The sequence below is a fragment of the Netta rufina genome (genome assembly GCF_964035555.1).
Source record: "Netta rufina genome assembly, chromosome: 4".
Lineage (NCBI taxonomy): Eukaryota > Metazoa > Chordata > Aves > Anseriformes > Anatidae > Netta > Netta rufina.
In genome coordinates, this window is record NC_140127.1 from 8099499 (window position 1) to 8117354 (window position 17856).

General features: G+C 45.5%; 1 protein-coding gene across 1 annotated transcript in view; it reads left to right on the forward strand.

Annotated features, from left to right (window-relative positions):
• Window positions 1–309: 309 nt before the first annotated feature.
• The window catches only part of TSPAN5 (tetraspanin 5), a 69905-nt gene continuing 52358 nt past the window's right edge, over window positions 310–17856 (forward strand). The window contains exon 1 of the mRNA XM_084285631.1: window positions 310–763. Coding sequence (XP_084141757.1) covers window positions 683–763 — 81 coding nt within the window. The 5' untranslated portion in view covers window positions 310–682. The remainder of the gene's footprint in view (window positions 764–17856) is intronic.

Genomic DNA, 17856 nt, shown 5'->3' on the forward strand with positions numbered 1-17856 from the left:
CAGAGCCGCCCCCCCCACGCCTCGCAGCCCCCTCGGGGCCGCGCACCCCGGGGCAGCCGGCGGGGCCGCCGCGAGGCCTGATTGGCGGCGCGCGCTGTCAATCACCCCCGGGAGCCCGCCCCCTCGCTTTCCCCCCCCCCCCCCCAGCTCCGTTCTCCAGCCCCCTCAAAATGGCGCGGGGCGGGGCCGGCGCGGCGGCCGTTGGCGCTGCGGGGGCGGCGAACGGGAGGGCGGCGGGCGGCGGCTGCGGGAGGGCAGCGCCGAGCCCCCCGCGCCTCTGCCCGGGCGCCTCCCGGCGGCTTCCCCCCTGCTCCCCGCCGGGGCCTCCTCCTCCATGCGGGAGAGGAGGAGGAGGAGGAGGAGGAGAAGGAGAGGGAGGAGGAGGGAGCTGCTCGCCGGCCATCCCCGGCGCCCGGCGAGTCGGAGCCGAGCCGCCGCGCTGCTCCTGCCGCATCTCCCCGCGGCGCGCAGCCGGCGCTGAGCCCTCTCTCCTTTCCCTTATCTCTCTATTTTTTTTTTTTGTAAATTTTATTGTTTTTTAATTTTTATTTTTTAATTTTTATTTTTTATTTTTTATCATCATTTTTTTAAATTTTTCATTCTAATTTTTCCGCACCCTCCCCTTCTTCTGGTTCTCTCCCCCTCCCTGGCCGCCAGCAAAGTGTCTTCATGAGCCCAGAGGATGTCCGGGAAGCACTACAAGGGGCCTGAAGTCAGTTGTTGCATCAAATATTTCATCTTCGGCTTCAATGTCATTTTCTGGGTAAGCGGCCGGGCTCCTCTCCCTCCTCCTCCTCCTCCTCCTCCCGGGGGGACGTGTCCTGACACATCGTGACATTTGGCCTCGAGGACGGGGCTGGGGATGGGGTGTCCCCCTCCTTTTCCCCTTTTTTCCCCCTTTTTTTCCCTTTTCCCTCCTCTTTTCCCTTCCCTTTCCCTGCCAAGTGCAGACGCTGCATTCCTGCGCCTGCCGGGGCTGCTTGCTCCCCTGCCCCGCCGACCCTCCTAATTGCTTTTGTTGTGGGTGCCAAGAGCTTTTCATCCTTAAAACAATAATAATTTGATTTTTCATCCCCCCATCCCCATTTAGACCGGTTTGTGGTGGGGGAGGGCTCAGCCAAACGCATGGGCCTGGAGCGGGGATCGAGCTGTGTTGTCTGCATGGTGATGTGTTAGTGGGGAAAAATAAATCGTGGCTCAAGTTCTCCCAACAAACAGGGGAAGGGTTACACAACGCCGGGGCTGTGCACGGATCCGATCGCTCTGTGGCCACGGTTGGGGTGTCAGCGGGGCTCCTGGCCACGGTGCTCGGTCCTCTGCCAAGGAGAGGGCACCGAGCCGTGTGGTGAAGCGTCACGGGGGTACGGTGGTATTTCTAGCATCTTCTCGGTGTGACGGGCTTGAAAGAGGAGCAGCTGGGTCTGGATGTGCAAGCAGTCGGGTTTGGAGGTGTGTTGTTCCGAATTTTGTGCTGAGGGGTGAAGTGTTTGCACAGGAGCGCTGCGTGGAGTAGCAAAGTTGGGTGAAGCCTTGTAGACGCACCTCTTCTCATGAGATGCTCCATTTAGCGATGGCAAACGTGCACAAACCCGAGTAGGGTAAATATGTTCCTAAGGAACTCTGAAAGTGAGATGGGCACCTACTTCATACGTTGTCTTTTTTGGACCATAAAGGTGTCTTGGCTCACCCCCTACCACCACCTTCTTAAAGATGAAGGTGAGGAGTAATGGAGGAGAGAAGCCTCCTTGCTAATGCTAAGCTTGTGGTCGCCACTGTGGTGAGAACAGAGGAAGGCGCTCGGCGAAGAAGTGCTTGTAGCTAACGTTTTGTCTGTGTTCCTGGAAAGTAAAGGCGCCTGGGGAGGATGTTTTGGAAGAACGGGACTTTTGATATTAATCATGCTTTTACAGTGAAATGCCTTTCCTTAACCGAGAAGTACATTGGTAGAGTGAAATTGACTGGGGTTGCGTGCCTGTATGTCAAAGTGCACTTGGCCTAAGAAATAAGCCTGCGGTGACGACTCCTTCCAAAGCACTATTCTGACCCTACAGTAGCTGCTTTTATTATTTGATCAAGTTTTAGCGGTTCAGTTTGTCATGGGTCTCTTTTGCTCGTCTGTTTTTTCTGTTTTGATTCCCATGGGCGCACACTGCTGTGAACACAGATGTTTTACAGCAGGGAGCAGAGCCGTGTGAGGAACGCTGGTGTGGCACGTCCGTGGACTAACGGAGGGAAAATGCACATAAACGCGTTGTTATCTTGCTCCTTCAGGCGCTGTCAGCCCATAAGAAGCTCCCTACCCTTTAATTTTGTTCCACTTATTCTCTGAAGGCTGACGTGCGGATGGTGGAAGTGGCACTTTGTGGATGTAGCTTCTGCGTGGTGGCAAGCCTTCATCTTGTGTGAGGGAATGGGTTAAAGGAGGTCTCGCTGGGCTGCGTGGCTTCGTGCTGCCACAGCGGTAATCCAAAGACCTCAGCCTGTCGCCCTTGCCTGCAGGTTTAAAGTTTTTACTGAATTAATAGCAAAGTGCTCGATATTCTCCCACGAAGCCGGGCCAGAAAATCTGTAAACGAAAATTGGAGGCCTGGTTAGCTGTTCACAGACAGCGATAATCAAAAATAGCCGCTAATGTAGTCATTATAAATAGATTGAAATGATAAAGAGGTCGTCGTGACATGCCCGTTACACCCTCCGGGGATCTTTCAGGCGTTTAGATACGTAGAACACCTTTGTTAAAACTTCTCAAGCTTTCTTAAATGCTGGTTTTAACACAACCTTTAAATTTTTAATGTAAACAAATGGAAAATACCCTCTATTGTGCATCATAAAACAATGGACTAAAAATAAAGACAAGCGAGTTGAAAGACTAATGGTTTTGACAAGAAAATTGTCAGTGCCTTGAATAGAGGAATTTTATAGATCTGCTGAAATTATGTGGGGAGTGATTGTACACGCTACTTAAACTGGAGATATTACAAAAAAAAATGTTGGAGGCTTTATATGCTGTCAAATATAGGCAAAATAAATTATCGGGTCTTTTTCTCATTTTTTTTGGTGTTGTGCTAGTCTGTTGTTCCTTTGCTTAAAAAACCACCGCTGAATTGTTAGATTAATGAGTTTGGGAAGTCACACTCTGTATCTTTAGTTGTGGCTGAGGGTGACATGATGCTCGTAAGGAGATAAGCTCTTAGTCTTGCCCCACCCCAGGCAGCGTGTTCTCCTCTCTGCGTTTCAGAAGAGGACGCTATCCTCGGAGTTTATGCATAATTAATATTCTAGGTATACTCGTAGGCTTAATTCCTTCTTTGATATCCAGCATTGATGTTGGTAAATAGGCAGAAAGTGCTTGTTTGGAGAACTTTGAGATCGCAGTGCTCTCGTGGAAGTGCCCGCTTGGCGCTTGCCAAAGTCGTATTTAGGAACTGAGACCAAATAGGCACAAAGATGTCTAAATGGAAAGTCAGAATTCAACGTTGTGCTTCCCTTCTTGCTGCTTAGATGTCTTTCTCCTTTGGTTGTTCTTTAGGGCACGTGCCTGCGCCTTACCTTGACCAGCATAATGCCTGCATGAAAGCACCACATGACGTTCGCTGCCTTTCCAGGCTGGTGGAACAGTCGGTGCTTTTCTGTGAGCCTTTATGTCTTTGTCTAGGTGAACCGTAGTCTATTCTGAACATCTCTAGGTAACAGAAAACAGTTTTATGTGGTCAAAGCAAGCAAGCAAACAATACCAGCTCCCCTCCCCGCTCCCTATTTAGGCATCCATGTAGAACGATGTCAAAGGTATCATGCAAAAAGCGAAAGTAGGTCACCTTGCCTCCTGAAAGGCAGCGACCGTTTCCCCTTCTTACCCTTCTGCTTCTGCAAGGCACTTCTAAGCTGATTTCTAGTTCTGAGAAGTATTTTAAATTCCTATCTGTGTTTTACTGTGCTTGATTAAAAAAAAAAAAAAAAATAAATGTATGTAGTTTTCAACATGGAATCTCAATGTCAACTGGGGTCCACTGGCCCTAGCCTAATAGGAAGGATATACAGAAAGCACTGACACCTCAGACAGCAACCTATGCTTTATCTGATGATTCACTCTAAGTCATGAGATATGCTGTGATTATGATGCACCAGCATATTACGAGTCATAATTTGTGCTTTAAGTTGCTTGGCATCTGCTGGTTTTGATGGTATCCATATGGGAGTCTAAATAGTCTTCTGAATTACAAGGAGACAGCAAAAAGGAAATGGAATAAGGTTATGTGAGAAGTGTTGGAGAAGGACACTGACCTTTGAGGGACAACAAATAGACTGTTTATTAAATTCTGTACAATGCTGATAGTTCATTTTCGAAGGGACAGAAGATCATTTTCTCATGCTTGCTGGTTTTCAGATGTCCATTAAGGAAGTTTTGGTTTTGTAACTTTCCCTTGCCCCCTTGGTTAAAAAAAAAAAATCCGTGCAAGACTTGTTCCAAGCAATCTTCAAATGCATTCTGCAGCGTTTGATCTTGTGGTCAACTTCTAGTCTTTGATTTCAATGAACTTTCAAATTCACCTTATTGGAACCATCGAGTGCAGCTGACATACTTGCACTAAAAAGATGAATTTAGTAAATGTATTTGCCAGTTTCCCACCTTGATCAGCACATCCCAGTAAGCTTCACCTGGTAGCACAGCTGTCTCAGAGCATCAAGAATACATTTTGAATCTTCAGTGTCCCAATCAGAGGAAAGCTGATGCATGTGAACAGCATCCTGCGTATGGGCAGCGAGTGAAGGAGCTCATCAATATTTGTGTATACAAATAGCTGGTGTCATTGGTCCTGCTCAGGTCTTTGCGTTGCATGATGATAGTGTTTTCCTTCTAAAGGCAGTAGATCCATGTTCCATTAAGACTGAATTGGAAAGTAAATATGCTACCTCAATTCAATCAGATGGCCTTTTTGTGGTAGACTCTTACTAGTATATTTATCATAAGTAAGTGCATACTCTGCTACTCCATATCATGCAAAGGCACACAGGGAAAAGCAAGTACCAGCTATGCTGTGGAAGAAAATGGGTTTTGTGTCCCCCTCCCAAAAAGGAGAACGTGTTTTTGGAAAAATAGACAAAATAAATAAACAAAATAACACATCAGGTAGTGCAATAGACGTAGGGGTAATTTTCAAATGGATTTTTTTTTTCTACGCGGGAAGCAGAAGAGAAGTGTCTGACATTTTTATTCCTGTCCTCTCCAGTGGAGAGGAGTTTCAAAGTACATAATCCTTTTCTTAAACGCTCTCGGACCTGGTTCCATAGATTACAGTAATCCCAAAGTACTTTTCCTCAAACTTTATTTTATTTATCCGTTAAACTCTGGAAGATGAAACAGTGATTAGTGGGGGGATTAGAAACTTGAGGTTACAGTTAGTGAAACAGCACTTTCAGGGTACTTTCTCTCAAGCCCCCTTGCTACAAATGGACTTTTTTGCAGATAAATAATTATAAAATGCTTTTGACACTAAGGCCGTTGCAGCTTATAAATTTGGAGCAAGAATCTGTTGTGTCGTTACGTGCTTGGTACGGGTTCCTCAGCAGTTCATACTCCATTAACCAAGGGCAGGAACCTGTGAAGATTTGCTGTGAGCATTTACAGTATTACGTGGTGCTTTCAGCGAAGAGGGGAGGTGAGGAAATATTTTTGTCCCAAAGAAATCTCGTGACCTAATTCTGCCAGGTGGCGACTTCCAGTCTTGAACTACGATGCTACAGGACAGAGTCAGCTTTCGTACTTTGCTTTGCCCAAAATATGCAGCGTGTTTCTCGAATGCATGGCTAGTAGCCTGTCGACAGGGCGGCCAGTAAAGGGAGTTTGCTTTAACTCTTCTAAATACGTGGCTTTTTGATTAGCCAGCCTTTCATGTGACTTTGGAGTCTCGCACCATTTTCCTGCCTTTTTTCCCCAATTAAAACTTAGAAAATATTGTTGCAATACAGAAAAGGAATTAAGCCCCAAAAGGTTGTGTTTTTATTTTTTTTAACCAGTGTACTGAATTGTGTGCAAGTCCAGCTTTACAGCACAAGATTCAGGAAAACATAGGTTGTTCTTCACTGGCTTGAAACCTAATTTATTTCTTTTCCATTGTGCTGTTGTGTGAGTTTGGAAAACATCCCATTTCTTGTGATTCTGCTGCTGCTCGTGCCAAAAAAATATCCTCTCTCTTGGCTCGTTGCGGATGTTGATTTCCACTGATTTCAGCAGGACTTTGTACAGGTAGAAGGGTCGGTTTGGGTGGATGTCCCCGTGGGCTGTGTGCCCTGGGTAAGGCACACAGAGATGTACAGCAGTTCCACCCTCCCCTTTCTGCTTGCATTTAAAAATGTCACTGACACATTGGGGTCTGCAGGCGAGGGTGCTTGATTTGTTACCAAACTCTGACTCAGTGTGATCTCATATAACCTCCAGATGGCCCGGCTTGTGGAGATGCTAAAAACATCCCGATCCCGCTCCGTTAGCTGTGTAAAACAAATGAGGCAAATGGCAGTAGCAGTATTTATCTTCATACACATCCATCTCCACCTTCAGCTGATGTTTCAACTTCCCAGTCGCTTTCCTCTGGACAGCATTTAGAATAAGCATTTCGGCACACACAGAGGATCTTATGAATGAACTGTCAATTTCCCACAGAACTGGGAAAAATCAATATGCCTCTTCCCAGCCTTGAAAATCCCTCTGCTCCCAGTGAAGGCTCCATTACATCAAATAATATTGAAAATCATTTCAAGCCAAGTTCCTGATGTGTGGTGATGGAGGACTTTTATTCTTTTTCTTTGCAACAAGGCAAATAGATATTATGAAAACACTTTGTATACCTATTCTGTTCCCGTTGCCGTCTAGCTTTCTCAACAGCAAAACTGGACAAAAATGAGAGGATCACAGCATCTTTTTTTTCAGTTGCAGCGCTTTGTTGAGCCTCTCTAGGTTCACGTGGGCCCACTTCTCAACCTTGCCCAGGCCCCTCTGGATGCCATCCCTTCCTGCTGTATCGACTGCCCCACTCAGCTTGGGGCCACCTGCAAACTTGCTGAGGGCGCACTCGATCCCATACTTGTTTTGGTGACTACAGTCTTAAGGAGTTAAAACCTGTACGTACACCATGACAGGCCCGGTAGTTTGCACCGCAACGAGTGTGATACCACAAGGGTGCTTGTACGAATTCATCCCGCAGGGCTCTTCTAGCATTCCCGTGGCTCGCTCCTGATGGGAGTCCAGCTTTAATTTACTTCGATTTGGGCGCAGATCTTCCCTGATGCGGAACAGCATTTTCCAGCAGGGCTCTCTCTGTCAGTGCCAGCAGGGCAGGGGCTCGGGCGAGCCCTGGTGCCCCGAGCAGAGGTGCAGCAGCACCCCGTGGGGTGTCTCCCGGCAGGCCCACCCGCTCCCTGCTGTTCCCTCTGAGCCAGCAGCACAGGTTCTCCCTGTCAGGCACCTCTGCGCTGTGTACACACACACAGGGAGCAGATTTTCCTCTCGGAGGGTGCACAGAACAGGGCTTTGGGATTTTATTTATTTTGTCACTGAGATATAAAACCAGAAGGGTTCCGTTTTCCCTGTGTGTGTATATAAAATAAGTATAATTACAATTAATAAATTGAGATCCAGCCTCCTGACTGGTTTTGGTGTCCTGCCTTAAAAATCCTTCTGCTGGAGTGAGAGCTGGGGCACGACTGAGAGCTTCTCTCACCTGGGTCAGCTCCTGCTGGCTGGCTGTTTGGCTGCAAGAATGAGGTATGGGAGGATCTCATCTCCTCCTTCGCCTGTACAGATCAATTTAAAGTGATTGTGCACGCGGGGCCTGCCTCAGCTCTAAGTTAAGTGGTTTTGGACTGGAATGCACAGAGGCATTGGGCATGATGCTGTGTTAATAATTAGCTCAGTCCAGTGACAACTGTTATTCAGGCATACGCAATGCCTGGGGTGCTTGTCCAGCACGCCTCGAGCTTCTCTACCACTAAGATTTATTGTTGTTAACTCTTTTCTCCTAATTGCTTGTTGATGTTGGATAAAGAAAGAGGCAGCGAGGATCTACCAAGTTTGTTGTGATGTGAACTTAATCTGAACTGCAGTTTAAGCTCACAGCTCCGTCATAGACTTCTCTGGTTTCTTTCCCTTCCCATAAACATTATTCCAAACGCCATGCCGCTCTGTAACAAGGCACTTCACTGGAGTGGGCTCCTGGACGGGGTGGCAAATGATCTGCTCTCCGAAGAGCGGGGAGTGTTAATCATGATGATCCATTTCCAAGGGTCCTTTTAGATGGCTTCATTGCAAACGAAGGTCAGTAAGCATTTGGTGGTAGGAAACGCATCTCCATGTAGTGAGCAGGTAGCAGGGTGGATATATACATATGCACACATACTTTATATAAATGGAGAGGGAGAATAACACTGTTTATATATCTATATATAGGGAGGAAAAAAAAGGTAGGGGAAATCTTGGCTTGCAAGCAGAAGTTTATTGACCTGTGTGCCTGAAGGCAGGACTTGGAGGGTCTGGAAACCCATCTAACTGCTGGTATAGGTGATGCAGTTTTTTTTTTCTACGCTAGTAACTAGTGTGTTTGACTTCAGGACATAAACAGTTACATTTTTATGTAGTTCGCTGTAGCCACTGTAGCTTTTGCCTCTGACTTTCCCTGTCCCAGATCTTTGTGGGTAGGTGGGGTTTCCAGTAGACTTACCATCCAGTATTTCCTAGGTATTTTAAACGTCATGCCTGGTAAATGACAGTGATGATATACTCAACTCTGCCACCACTTGCAGTTTGCTTATTGATAGCAGCTGATTAATGCCCGTATAAATCACTAAGCCTCTTCTGAATACCTGATCTTTGCTATTTTTGCCCTCCTTTCAGCTTCTGCTCTCCTCCACCTTGCCGTCAGAGGCTGTTCTCTCTGTTGCCTTCCCCAAGGTAGCCCTTTTTGTGGCTGGCTACCTGCCTGTGTCTGTTCTTACTCCCTTCTGGATCTGAAAGCCCTGCCGGGTTCTGGGCTCTGTTAGCCCACAGCAGCCCCTGCACGGTCACTGCACCGCTCTGAGAGGCCTTTGTACGGGCACAACTTGCAGGCTCTGCCACTTGGTCCAGCCAGTAATGCACAGGAAAGGGGCAAGGAGAAGTAACAAACAGCACCAGAGCTTTTTTGTTATTTTTTAAAGTATTTTGAGAGTTGGTGTGGCTTTTTGATATCTATAGAGACCTGTCAGCTTCAGTGAGTAGTGTTTAATAATACGTATTTAGATCTTCTTGGTGTATGAGGGTCAGATTTTCATTTATTACTAAAGGCTGCCGTGTACCAATCTGGCAACGTACCCCGTCCTTAATATTGCTGCAGACTACGTTTATTGAGCAGGGCAGAGCAATTTTGGTGCAGCTGTGGTGTCAATTTTTTTCTGCAAGTAAGCTGAGACTTGAGGTTTCAGGAGTTTGAAGGTGTTTATAAGCTGGAAGGGTGGGCTTGGATGTCTGTGTAAATGGTGGAGAGGAGAAACCCGTCGCTTTTTACAGAAAGAGCAGCTCACGTTCGTAAAGCAAGGGGTATTTAACTTGGGGAATATCTTCTAGAAGTCATGAGGTAGTCATATTCTGAGTAAAACCTGTCTTGTTCTCTATTCCGTCTCCGTGTTGCCTTCTGGGTAGCTATTTTTCTGCGGTTCCTGGTCTCACAGTGCTGCTTAGGGAGCTCTCTCGCATTATTTCCCTCTGTTTTGTTAATGGGACTTTCTTCTAGTTTAAAAACTCCTCTAGCTTGGAGGGAAAAAAAAAAACACACACACACACAAAGAGGCAAACCAAAACAAACATGTGCATAAAGACATTTCAGAATTCACGGCAAACAAACTGTGGATCAATTATTAAGTGCCTTCCCTTTCCCTCATCCACTTCCTGATGTAGTATTAATTTTGAATGAGCCCCCTGCATAGCTTGCCTTCATCCACTTAGGGTGTAGAGCACAAAGGCTTTCAGCACTGTAAATACTTGGGGCCTTGTTACAGGCTGCAGCGTAAGAGCGGTTCCTGTGGACTTCAATAGGAGTCACTTGGTGGCGGCTGCATAATGAGACCCTTGGTTTTCATGCAACGGCCGCGAAAGAAAGGAAAAGAGAGAGAGGAGGAGGAGATGAAGAAAGAGGGGAAAAGAGGAAGGGGGAGATGGGAAAGCCCAAAGAGGTCCCCGAACAAAACGCTGAAAAGACTGTCAAAAGAGCTGGAGCCATTGCTTCAGGCTGCTTAAGGAGCTAAGAGCTGGCAAAATGGGTAAGACGCTGCTCTAACCCAAAAAACCCCGTGGGGAACAGTGGAGCCGATCAGCCATTGTTTCTGCTGGTTGTGTCTCAGAGTATCCCTTCTGACTGCTTTGACCTTCTAAATGAAAGCTTCCCCCCAATAACAAGAGCCACACGTGAGCTACTTGTAGCGCTGAGGGAATTTAGCTGCTGAAGCAGGCATCTGCCGCAGATAGTGATGGTGTTCTCCACTTCCAAAGCAGCGAGGTGCTCGCGTGAAAGAGTCTCGCACGTGCCCAACCATCACTCGGCGCTGGTTTCTGCAGGCTGTGATCTGCCCACTGGTCTAGACAGCAAGCTGGTCATGACTGTTTTTTGTAAGTAGCAATTCAGAGTACGGCATCGTGCACCGAGTCCTGCTTTTGCCAGGCATGCGTGGAACAGCAGCAGCTTCGTGGTAAGCCTGGCCAGCAGAGCTGCTCACACCCATCTGTTAAGTACCACTACTTATGTGGTCTGCCATTAGCCACAGAAGAAATCACCACGTTTTATTAATGGCTTCTGAACTTTAACAACATCTTAGGCTAAAGGTAATGGCTTCTGTGTGAAATATGTGCCATTACTGCTAATGGTGTCTTACCGAGTGAGCCGGCGTGGCAGATAAAAAGAATTTCTGTAAACAAAGCATAAAAGTAGCCGTGTGTATAAATCACGGCTGAAAACCAGTTTATAGTTGAATGGAAACTGAGCACCTCAGACTAGTTTTGTTTATGCTTTAGGTGATTGATTGGGAAAGGGGAAAAAACAGCCTACCCAAATGTAGGACTTGGTCAATAATGAATTAAACTGCTACTGTTAGGTTGTCCAGTTGTTTGTGGCAGCACAGTATGAGTAGGTAGCTGGTCTGTGCTAACACCAATAGTTTCAATGCTTTAAAAAAAAAAAATAGAAAAAGAAAAGGAAAGCCAGCCTTTCAACTTGCATTTGAGAAAGACTTTAAAGAAATATAAAGCTGATTCTTATTGATAGCTTAAAAAAAAAAAAATAGGGCAAGATTAACATTCCCGCCTTTTAAACTGATCGTACCACCAACGGAGATCAAGAACTTCTTTTAGCTGCTGCACTGAATCCTTAATCTGCTGGTGTCAGGCATCTTCAAATGTAACATTAACCTGCAGATCCCCAAATTGCTCCAAGGTTTTGGAGGAGATGTGCTGAGCCTTGCCTTTTGACTAGGCTAGGAGCAAGGGAGTTCCCTGGGGGAAAGGATCCTGCTCCTCTCTCTGGAGTGCGAAGAAACAATAAAGCAGTGCACTGATGACTCCATTAAATAAGCTGCTGGAAAATTTTTAACCATAAGGAATTGAAAAAATGTTTCTTTGCAGATGAATTGTGTGGTCTGGATTTCTCTAAACTTCATGTACGTTGACAACTTAAAAAAAAAAAAAAAAAAAGTGTACCAAGTATGTAAATATTAATGACCTGTGTTCTGAACGGTGAGAAAGACGTGATGAAAAGGCATCTTTCTGAATATTTAATTTCCAGCTGGGGTCCCGTGCAATTCAAAGGTAATTTGGAGGTTTTACGTTTTTGTTGGAGAGGGCGGTTTGAGATGGTGCCTTTGCCAGCAAAAACAGCTTAAGGAGTTGGTGTGAGAGTGCAGAGTAAGATACGGCTTCATAAAGCAGCTGAGGGGCTGGCGAAGAGTGAGACAGGAGGAAAATGTGCCCGCTCAGGTGGGGATGGGGCCTCGGGGACTCACTAAGCCATTTTGCTGCTGAAACCACCGACTGGTTTAACTGCCTTGAGTTATAGCTGTGTGGTTTTACGTGAGCGCTGTTCATGTTAAACACTGACCCTGCAATTTGAGTATAATCGGTCATTTCTGCGGACAGCCCAACCTCTGAAAAAAAGCTGTGATAAACTGAACAATCACAGAATGGTTGGGGTTGGAAGGGACCTTAAAGACCATCCAGTTCCAGCCCCCTGCCATGGGCAGGGACACCTCCCACCAGCCCAAATTGCCCAAAGCCCCATCCAGCCTGGCCTTGAGCACCTCCAGAGTTGGGGCACCCACAGCTTCTCTGGGCAGCCTGTGCCAGTGCCTCACCACCCTCAGAGTCAAGAATTTATTCTTAATATCTAATAAATCTACCCTCTTTCAGTTGAAAGCCATTACCCCTTGTCCTGCTGCTACACTCCTTGATATGCAACGTGTTGTCCCTTGAAAACAGTTCACCCTAATTAGCTCCTAAGGCTGGAGATAAGTTGCCATTTCCCTGTTGCTCTCAAGGTCTTGAACCGTGAAGCCTGAATTTAAGGATAACACCTTTGATCGGTCCCAGGCTGAGTTAGGAAAGCCTCAGCAGAGAAAGGTATGTTGAGATCTGAAAAGCTACGGTCACTGCAGAAGTTACTGGTCTGGAAACTAAGCTGTTAATAGAGATCCAGATACCTGGTATGACCCAGTATGAGTTTGCCCGCAATGACATTTCCAGTGCACTTTACTGAAGTGGTTTTCTTTCTCCCTGGAGCTTTTGGGTGAATGTACAAGTGTCTAATACAAATTCGTCTTTCTGATTTAACCTGAGATAATGCTGGCAGTTTAGGCTTCATGGTGTCTGTAAGCTGTTATGAAATTTCAGAATGACTTCTCGGTGTTCAAAATGAGAACAGGGTGAGGTTATGAAAGTGCTGTTTGTGAAATGTTCATAGCAGCCTCTCATCATCAATAAAGAAACTGAGCGGAGGAAGTAATAGCTGAAGTTTCCAAGTGAGTACTGGGAGTCATTTTGTGTGCTTTATTAAAGATTGCTGTGAAATTTTCAAGCTTGTGCTACTTCAGTCAGAATATATAGAAGAAAGGAAACATCTACATTCAGATATAGTTACAGTTATTAATCAATGAAGTTAATTAATGAAAATCTGCTTGGGGCCAGATAGAGCAGTTGGTTTCATTGGGGATCTGCTGTGAGGAGTCCTAGTCAAGCTCCCCTTCTTCCCTCACCGTGCTCTACACTTACAATTAAGGTGAAAGCATTTCCTGATGCAAAAAGGAACTAAACCAAGGTGACGTTATCAAGACATCCCTCAATGAACCTTTTTTTAAAATGTGACAGAGAATTTTCCAGTGATGGTGCTGGAACAGGCAAAATGTCCCTTCAGGTAAATATCTTTTGAAGAGTGGCCAGTGGTAGAAGCTTGGTGAAAAGCGTTAGAACAAGGCTGGTAAGCGGTGATAATTCCTAGGGAACACGCTGCGAATCCTCAGCCTTTCACAGACAGAGCTAGGATGCTTGTATTTGGTATCCCTAGATTGACTTTAATTTGTGAATTTGTCTAGTTGCGCCTTGAATTTCTTCACTTTCTGAAATGCGTGGCATCCAGTTATTATTTATACCTTTTCCCTACTAATTTTGGCTGACTTTTGGGAGAGGTGGAGCTCCAACAAGCGTGTCATAAAGCATTCTGCAGTTTGGAGTCTATTATCTTGCCCGTTCCTCTGCCTAGCTCCTTTGAAATGGCAGTGGAAATCTTGCATCTGAAAAATGTAACTCGAAACACCTTTTCTCCCAGCCCTGACTTATCCGCGCAATACCGCTGAGAGAAGAATTTTGGATGCTTTCCTTTTCAGTAGTTCAGATGGTCGAATTACAAATGTTGGAGGCGTGTAAAGCCAAGTAAGTGTACCAATCCAAGGCAACTGCAGCTGGATGTCTCAGACCAAAAAGCCTGCTGCCGGGAAGAAGGGCGGTAAGTCCCCAGATGGTGACCTAGTTGGATCTTTACACAGCTCCAGTTGTTAGGAATTAACCATTTTCAGCCCAGGCCATGCTTAACAGCGAGGTAGGCAGTACCTGCTCTCATACCTTGGTAATAAACAGTTTTTCCCCTGGCAGTTTTTAATGTAGGACTGCAGTTGCCCCCAGTTCTGTCCCTTTTTTCATCCTCTTGTGGCCTTAACAGCTGACTGCAGAGGCAAAAGATGGACTTCAGATTTAAGCTAGCTTACTAGCCTTGGAAAAAATAAATAAGCTTGCAGGGTTCTAAGACTTTGTGTTTTCCTGAGAAATAATGAGTGCTGCTGAGCACCGTTGTTAAGTCCTTGTTCCCAGGTCTGTGGTCTGATCCCAGTGGGAACTGGATTTCCAGCTAAACAACTTTGTAATCTAAATTCCTGTTCCTATAGGAAGTCTTTACTTAAAAGTATAAGCCTGAGAAAACAGTTGGGTAGGTGTTCATCCAGGAATCCATTTTATTTGCTGCATGGAGACCTGTTTTTGAAGTACTTCAATGAAAACTTGGACAATGGAACAAAACACGTTAAGGCTTAGTGTTTAAAAGCACGTTGTTTAGTTTGGCTGGCAGGCTGTGGGTTTTTTTTTAAGTTGGATTTTTTTTTTCCTCCCTCTCCAATCCTACCTTTGGAGCTTGGTGTGTAGCTGTGCTCTGCATCGCGCCTGGCTCTTCAATACGATAGGTTCTGATGGATGAGAAACAAACCCGTGTGCTGCAAGCTGGATTTGATACTCGAGACGAGGTGTAATCCCAAAGTTGCAATTGCTAGGATATGTGGATCTGAGTAGCATTAACAAAATCCAGTGTAAGCAGTATGCTTTAGGATGTTATATATACATTTATTATTTTCTCCTGGTTCTGTTTTTCCACTTCTGCTCCACACCGGCACTGCTGAGGCACGCCGAAGAGGACGGCTTTTGCTCTTGCCAGCCAGAGTCTGTTTTTGCAGTGAGGGGTCCCTGCTGGGGAAATCTTTTCCTGCTATCTTTCTTCTCTCCGCAGGGCAGCGGGCATAAGGACTGCCCTCGTGTCTGCTCTGCTGACAGCCATGCCTTCTCTGCTGCTCTCTGCAGCAGCTGCTGCTCCTCAGCCTGGCTGAGAGAGCATAAATTAAAGTACAAAGGTCTCCTGTGGCCACTCTTGGCTGACACTGCAATGGCAAATCAGACCTTCTACATCATCTTCACTTGACTTTCTTTTTTTTTTTTTTCCTCGAGAATTTCCTCTGCATTTGTATCCGTCACTGTCTTCTGGTGCTGGGCTGAATAGGTGCAGCAATCCAGTCTCTCCAGATGGTTTATGTACTTGAGTGACTGAAGCAGTTCCTAGAGAAAAGAATTATCAACGTGGGTTTCAGAAGCTCAAATCTTCATTCTTTTTTTATAATGCCTGGAGAAAGAGGAGCTTTTTTTCTACTTTTTTTTTTTTTTTTGACTGCTGAAGATAGAGGGCAAATTTCTGTCCCCTTCTTCCCAGGGGGGCACGCAGAGCATCCGAAACAGCAGAGCCATTGGGTTGCTGATGTGTGCACGTAACCGAAGGCTCAGCAGTGAGCCGAGTGGTTTGGCTGATTGGGTCGTGTTTGCTTAAAGCTTGGTCTTACGGTGTTCATATAATGTTGGAAGGTCACAAAACCGACTCTGTAGACATCCTGACCAACCTGCATGTGGGTTATTGGCAGCCGGTGGACTTCTTCTTAGAAGTGTTTTTGCCCTGCGTACCCTTGCCATGCCAGATGATCTTTGTTTTTTTTTTTTTTTTTTTTTTGTGTGTCAGGGCAATTTCTTGTGGGTGACACATGAAGGGAATAACTCGATGACAACATTTTCCTGAACGCTCTTTAATGAAGCGAAGCGTTGGCCATCAAATTATTATTCCTAAATAGTTATTTAGGCCTTAGCTGGACAAAGATAGACTTGTAGTGCTTAGAAAGCCTTACTTAAAGTCAGTGGCACTGCCTTTGTGCCCTGCAGAAAGAGTCCTCCTTTTAGGTTAGAGGACAAAGAACTAGGTAAAACTTTCAAAAGTAGCATAGGCCGTGGCTGTCATCAAAAGGGACTTCAGACTGATGGAAGCTGATAAGAATTTCTCATGCACAACACACTGAGTCCATGCTGAGTGTTAATCATAGGTTTCTCAATCATGCAAGAGCTCTTTGAAAACTTCCCTGGTTTTTAATTTTTTCCTTCGCAGCACTTATGGAAGCTGGGTAAGCACGTGGTAAGATTTGGAAATTGCTGTTCTGCCTACCAATTTGACTTAACAGGAACCAAATGCCATTAGTACCTTCATAATCAGATTTATTTTAATGTCTTTGAACAAAATACCTCTGGAATCAACTGCTGAGCGCTCTAACTGCTTCCTTGCTGCTTAATCAAACAGCGGCCGTGCCAGGCAGCCTGCTGATGGGGTAGCTGCTTCTTGGGGCTTGGTTTCCATCCCCCCCCGTGTGTTTGGGTAGCAGGAACATCTTCAGTGATGCCTAATGCAGGTGTCTGCAGTGCTCAGGTGCATGCAAAAAGAGCTTTAGCATCTACATTTCTTTATTTAGTTGTCGTATGCGGTGCTAGTGATGGTAGAGGGTCAGAAAGTCCTGTTTTTTTTTTAAACTTGGCACTGAGATGAATAGTTTCTCAAGACAGGAGAAAAATGCTCCTTTTTTCTACACCTAGTCCATTGGGTAAGCTGTGTAATAATAATAAAAGTGGTAAGTGGAGGAGGAGGGTGAAGAAAAAATCCTTCCCAGTACCTTCTTGAGTCTTTGGCTGTGCACAAATGAAATGCTCTTGCACGTCTTCTGGTAAATTATTATTTTTTTTTTTATCAGTAACCAGTGGTCAGAGTGGAACTGCCCTGCTGTGAGGTTAGGCAGGGAGGGCTGCCATGGAGCTGGTGACTTCAGGATCAAGCTGTGACTGTTTCCTCGTGTCTATTTCTCCTAATCTGGAAGCGATGAACAAATGCTGGTAATTCAAATAACTCTCCTGAATGAATACATAGGTTATTCCATTTTGTCATCCTTAATAATACACTGCATTGTGAAAGCCTAAAAATAAAACGCGAAGCTTAGAACCTTTTTTATCCGCATTTGTGTGGCATTAAGATTTCATTTTCTTTTTTTTTCTTCTTTTAACAATTGATTTTGTGTGTAGCTTCGGAGAGGGAAGGAGCAGGATTGGGGCTTGCTGATGCTGCTCCTTTTATCATGCTGATCAGGCTACCGAGAGTTACCTTGGCAGAGAGGCGAGAGGACAACATTGTGCAAGTAAACAGTTACATGAAAACAAGCACCATGTAAATGTTTTCTTTTTTTTTTTTTCTTCAGGACACTTAGTGCTGTTTGCTGGTGCCAGATAAATAGTCGTGCAAGCTGACATCCTGCATCTCTGTGTCATGTAGAGCAGGATGAGTGGTAGAGGAAGTGTCCATGCAGCATCCTTGCTGAGGAGCAGAGGCAGGGTACGTCTGTAGTCCCTCGTAGCTCTTCCCTGATATAACCCTGCCCCAGCTGCTACAAGCCGTGCCACGTCCCTGAGGTGAACTTGTCAGCGAGCTTTTGGGTTGAGTCACTTAGTCCAAGTATAAATCTGATGAATGTTGTGGTAGAAAAAGCCTTATGGGTGGTGAGACACCCAAAGAGGTTGCTGAGGAGTCATGAATTTAGTTGTAGGAATTGTAGCATTCCTGTCAGCTGATGCTGCTCACTTCTTTTTTGGTTCTGGAGTTGTATCATCCTCGAATGCATTTTTGTGAACCAGTTTTGCTGGACTTTCGGGAAGGTTCAGAAGATTGGCTTTTGTGTAAA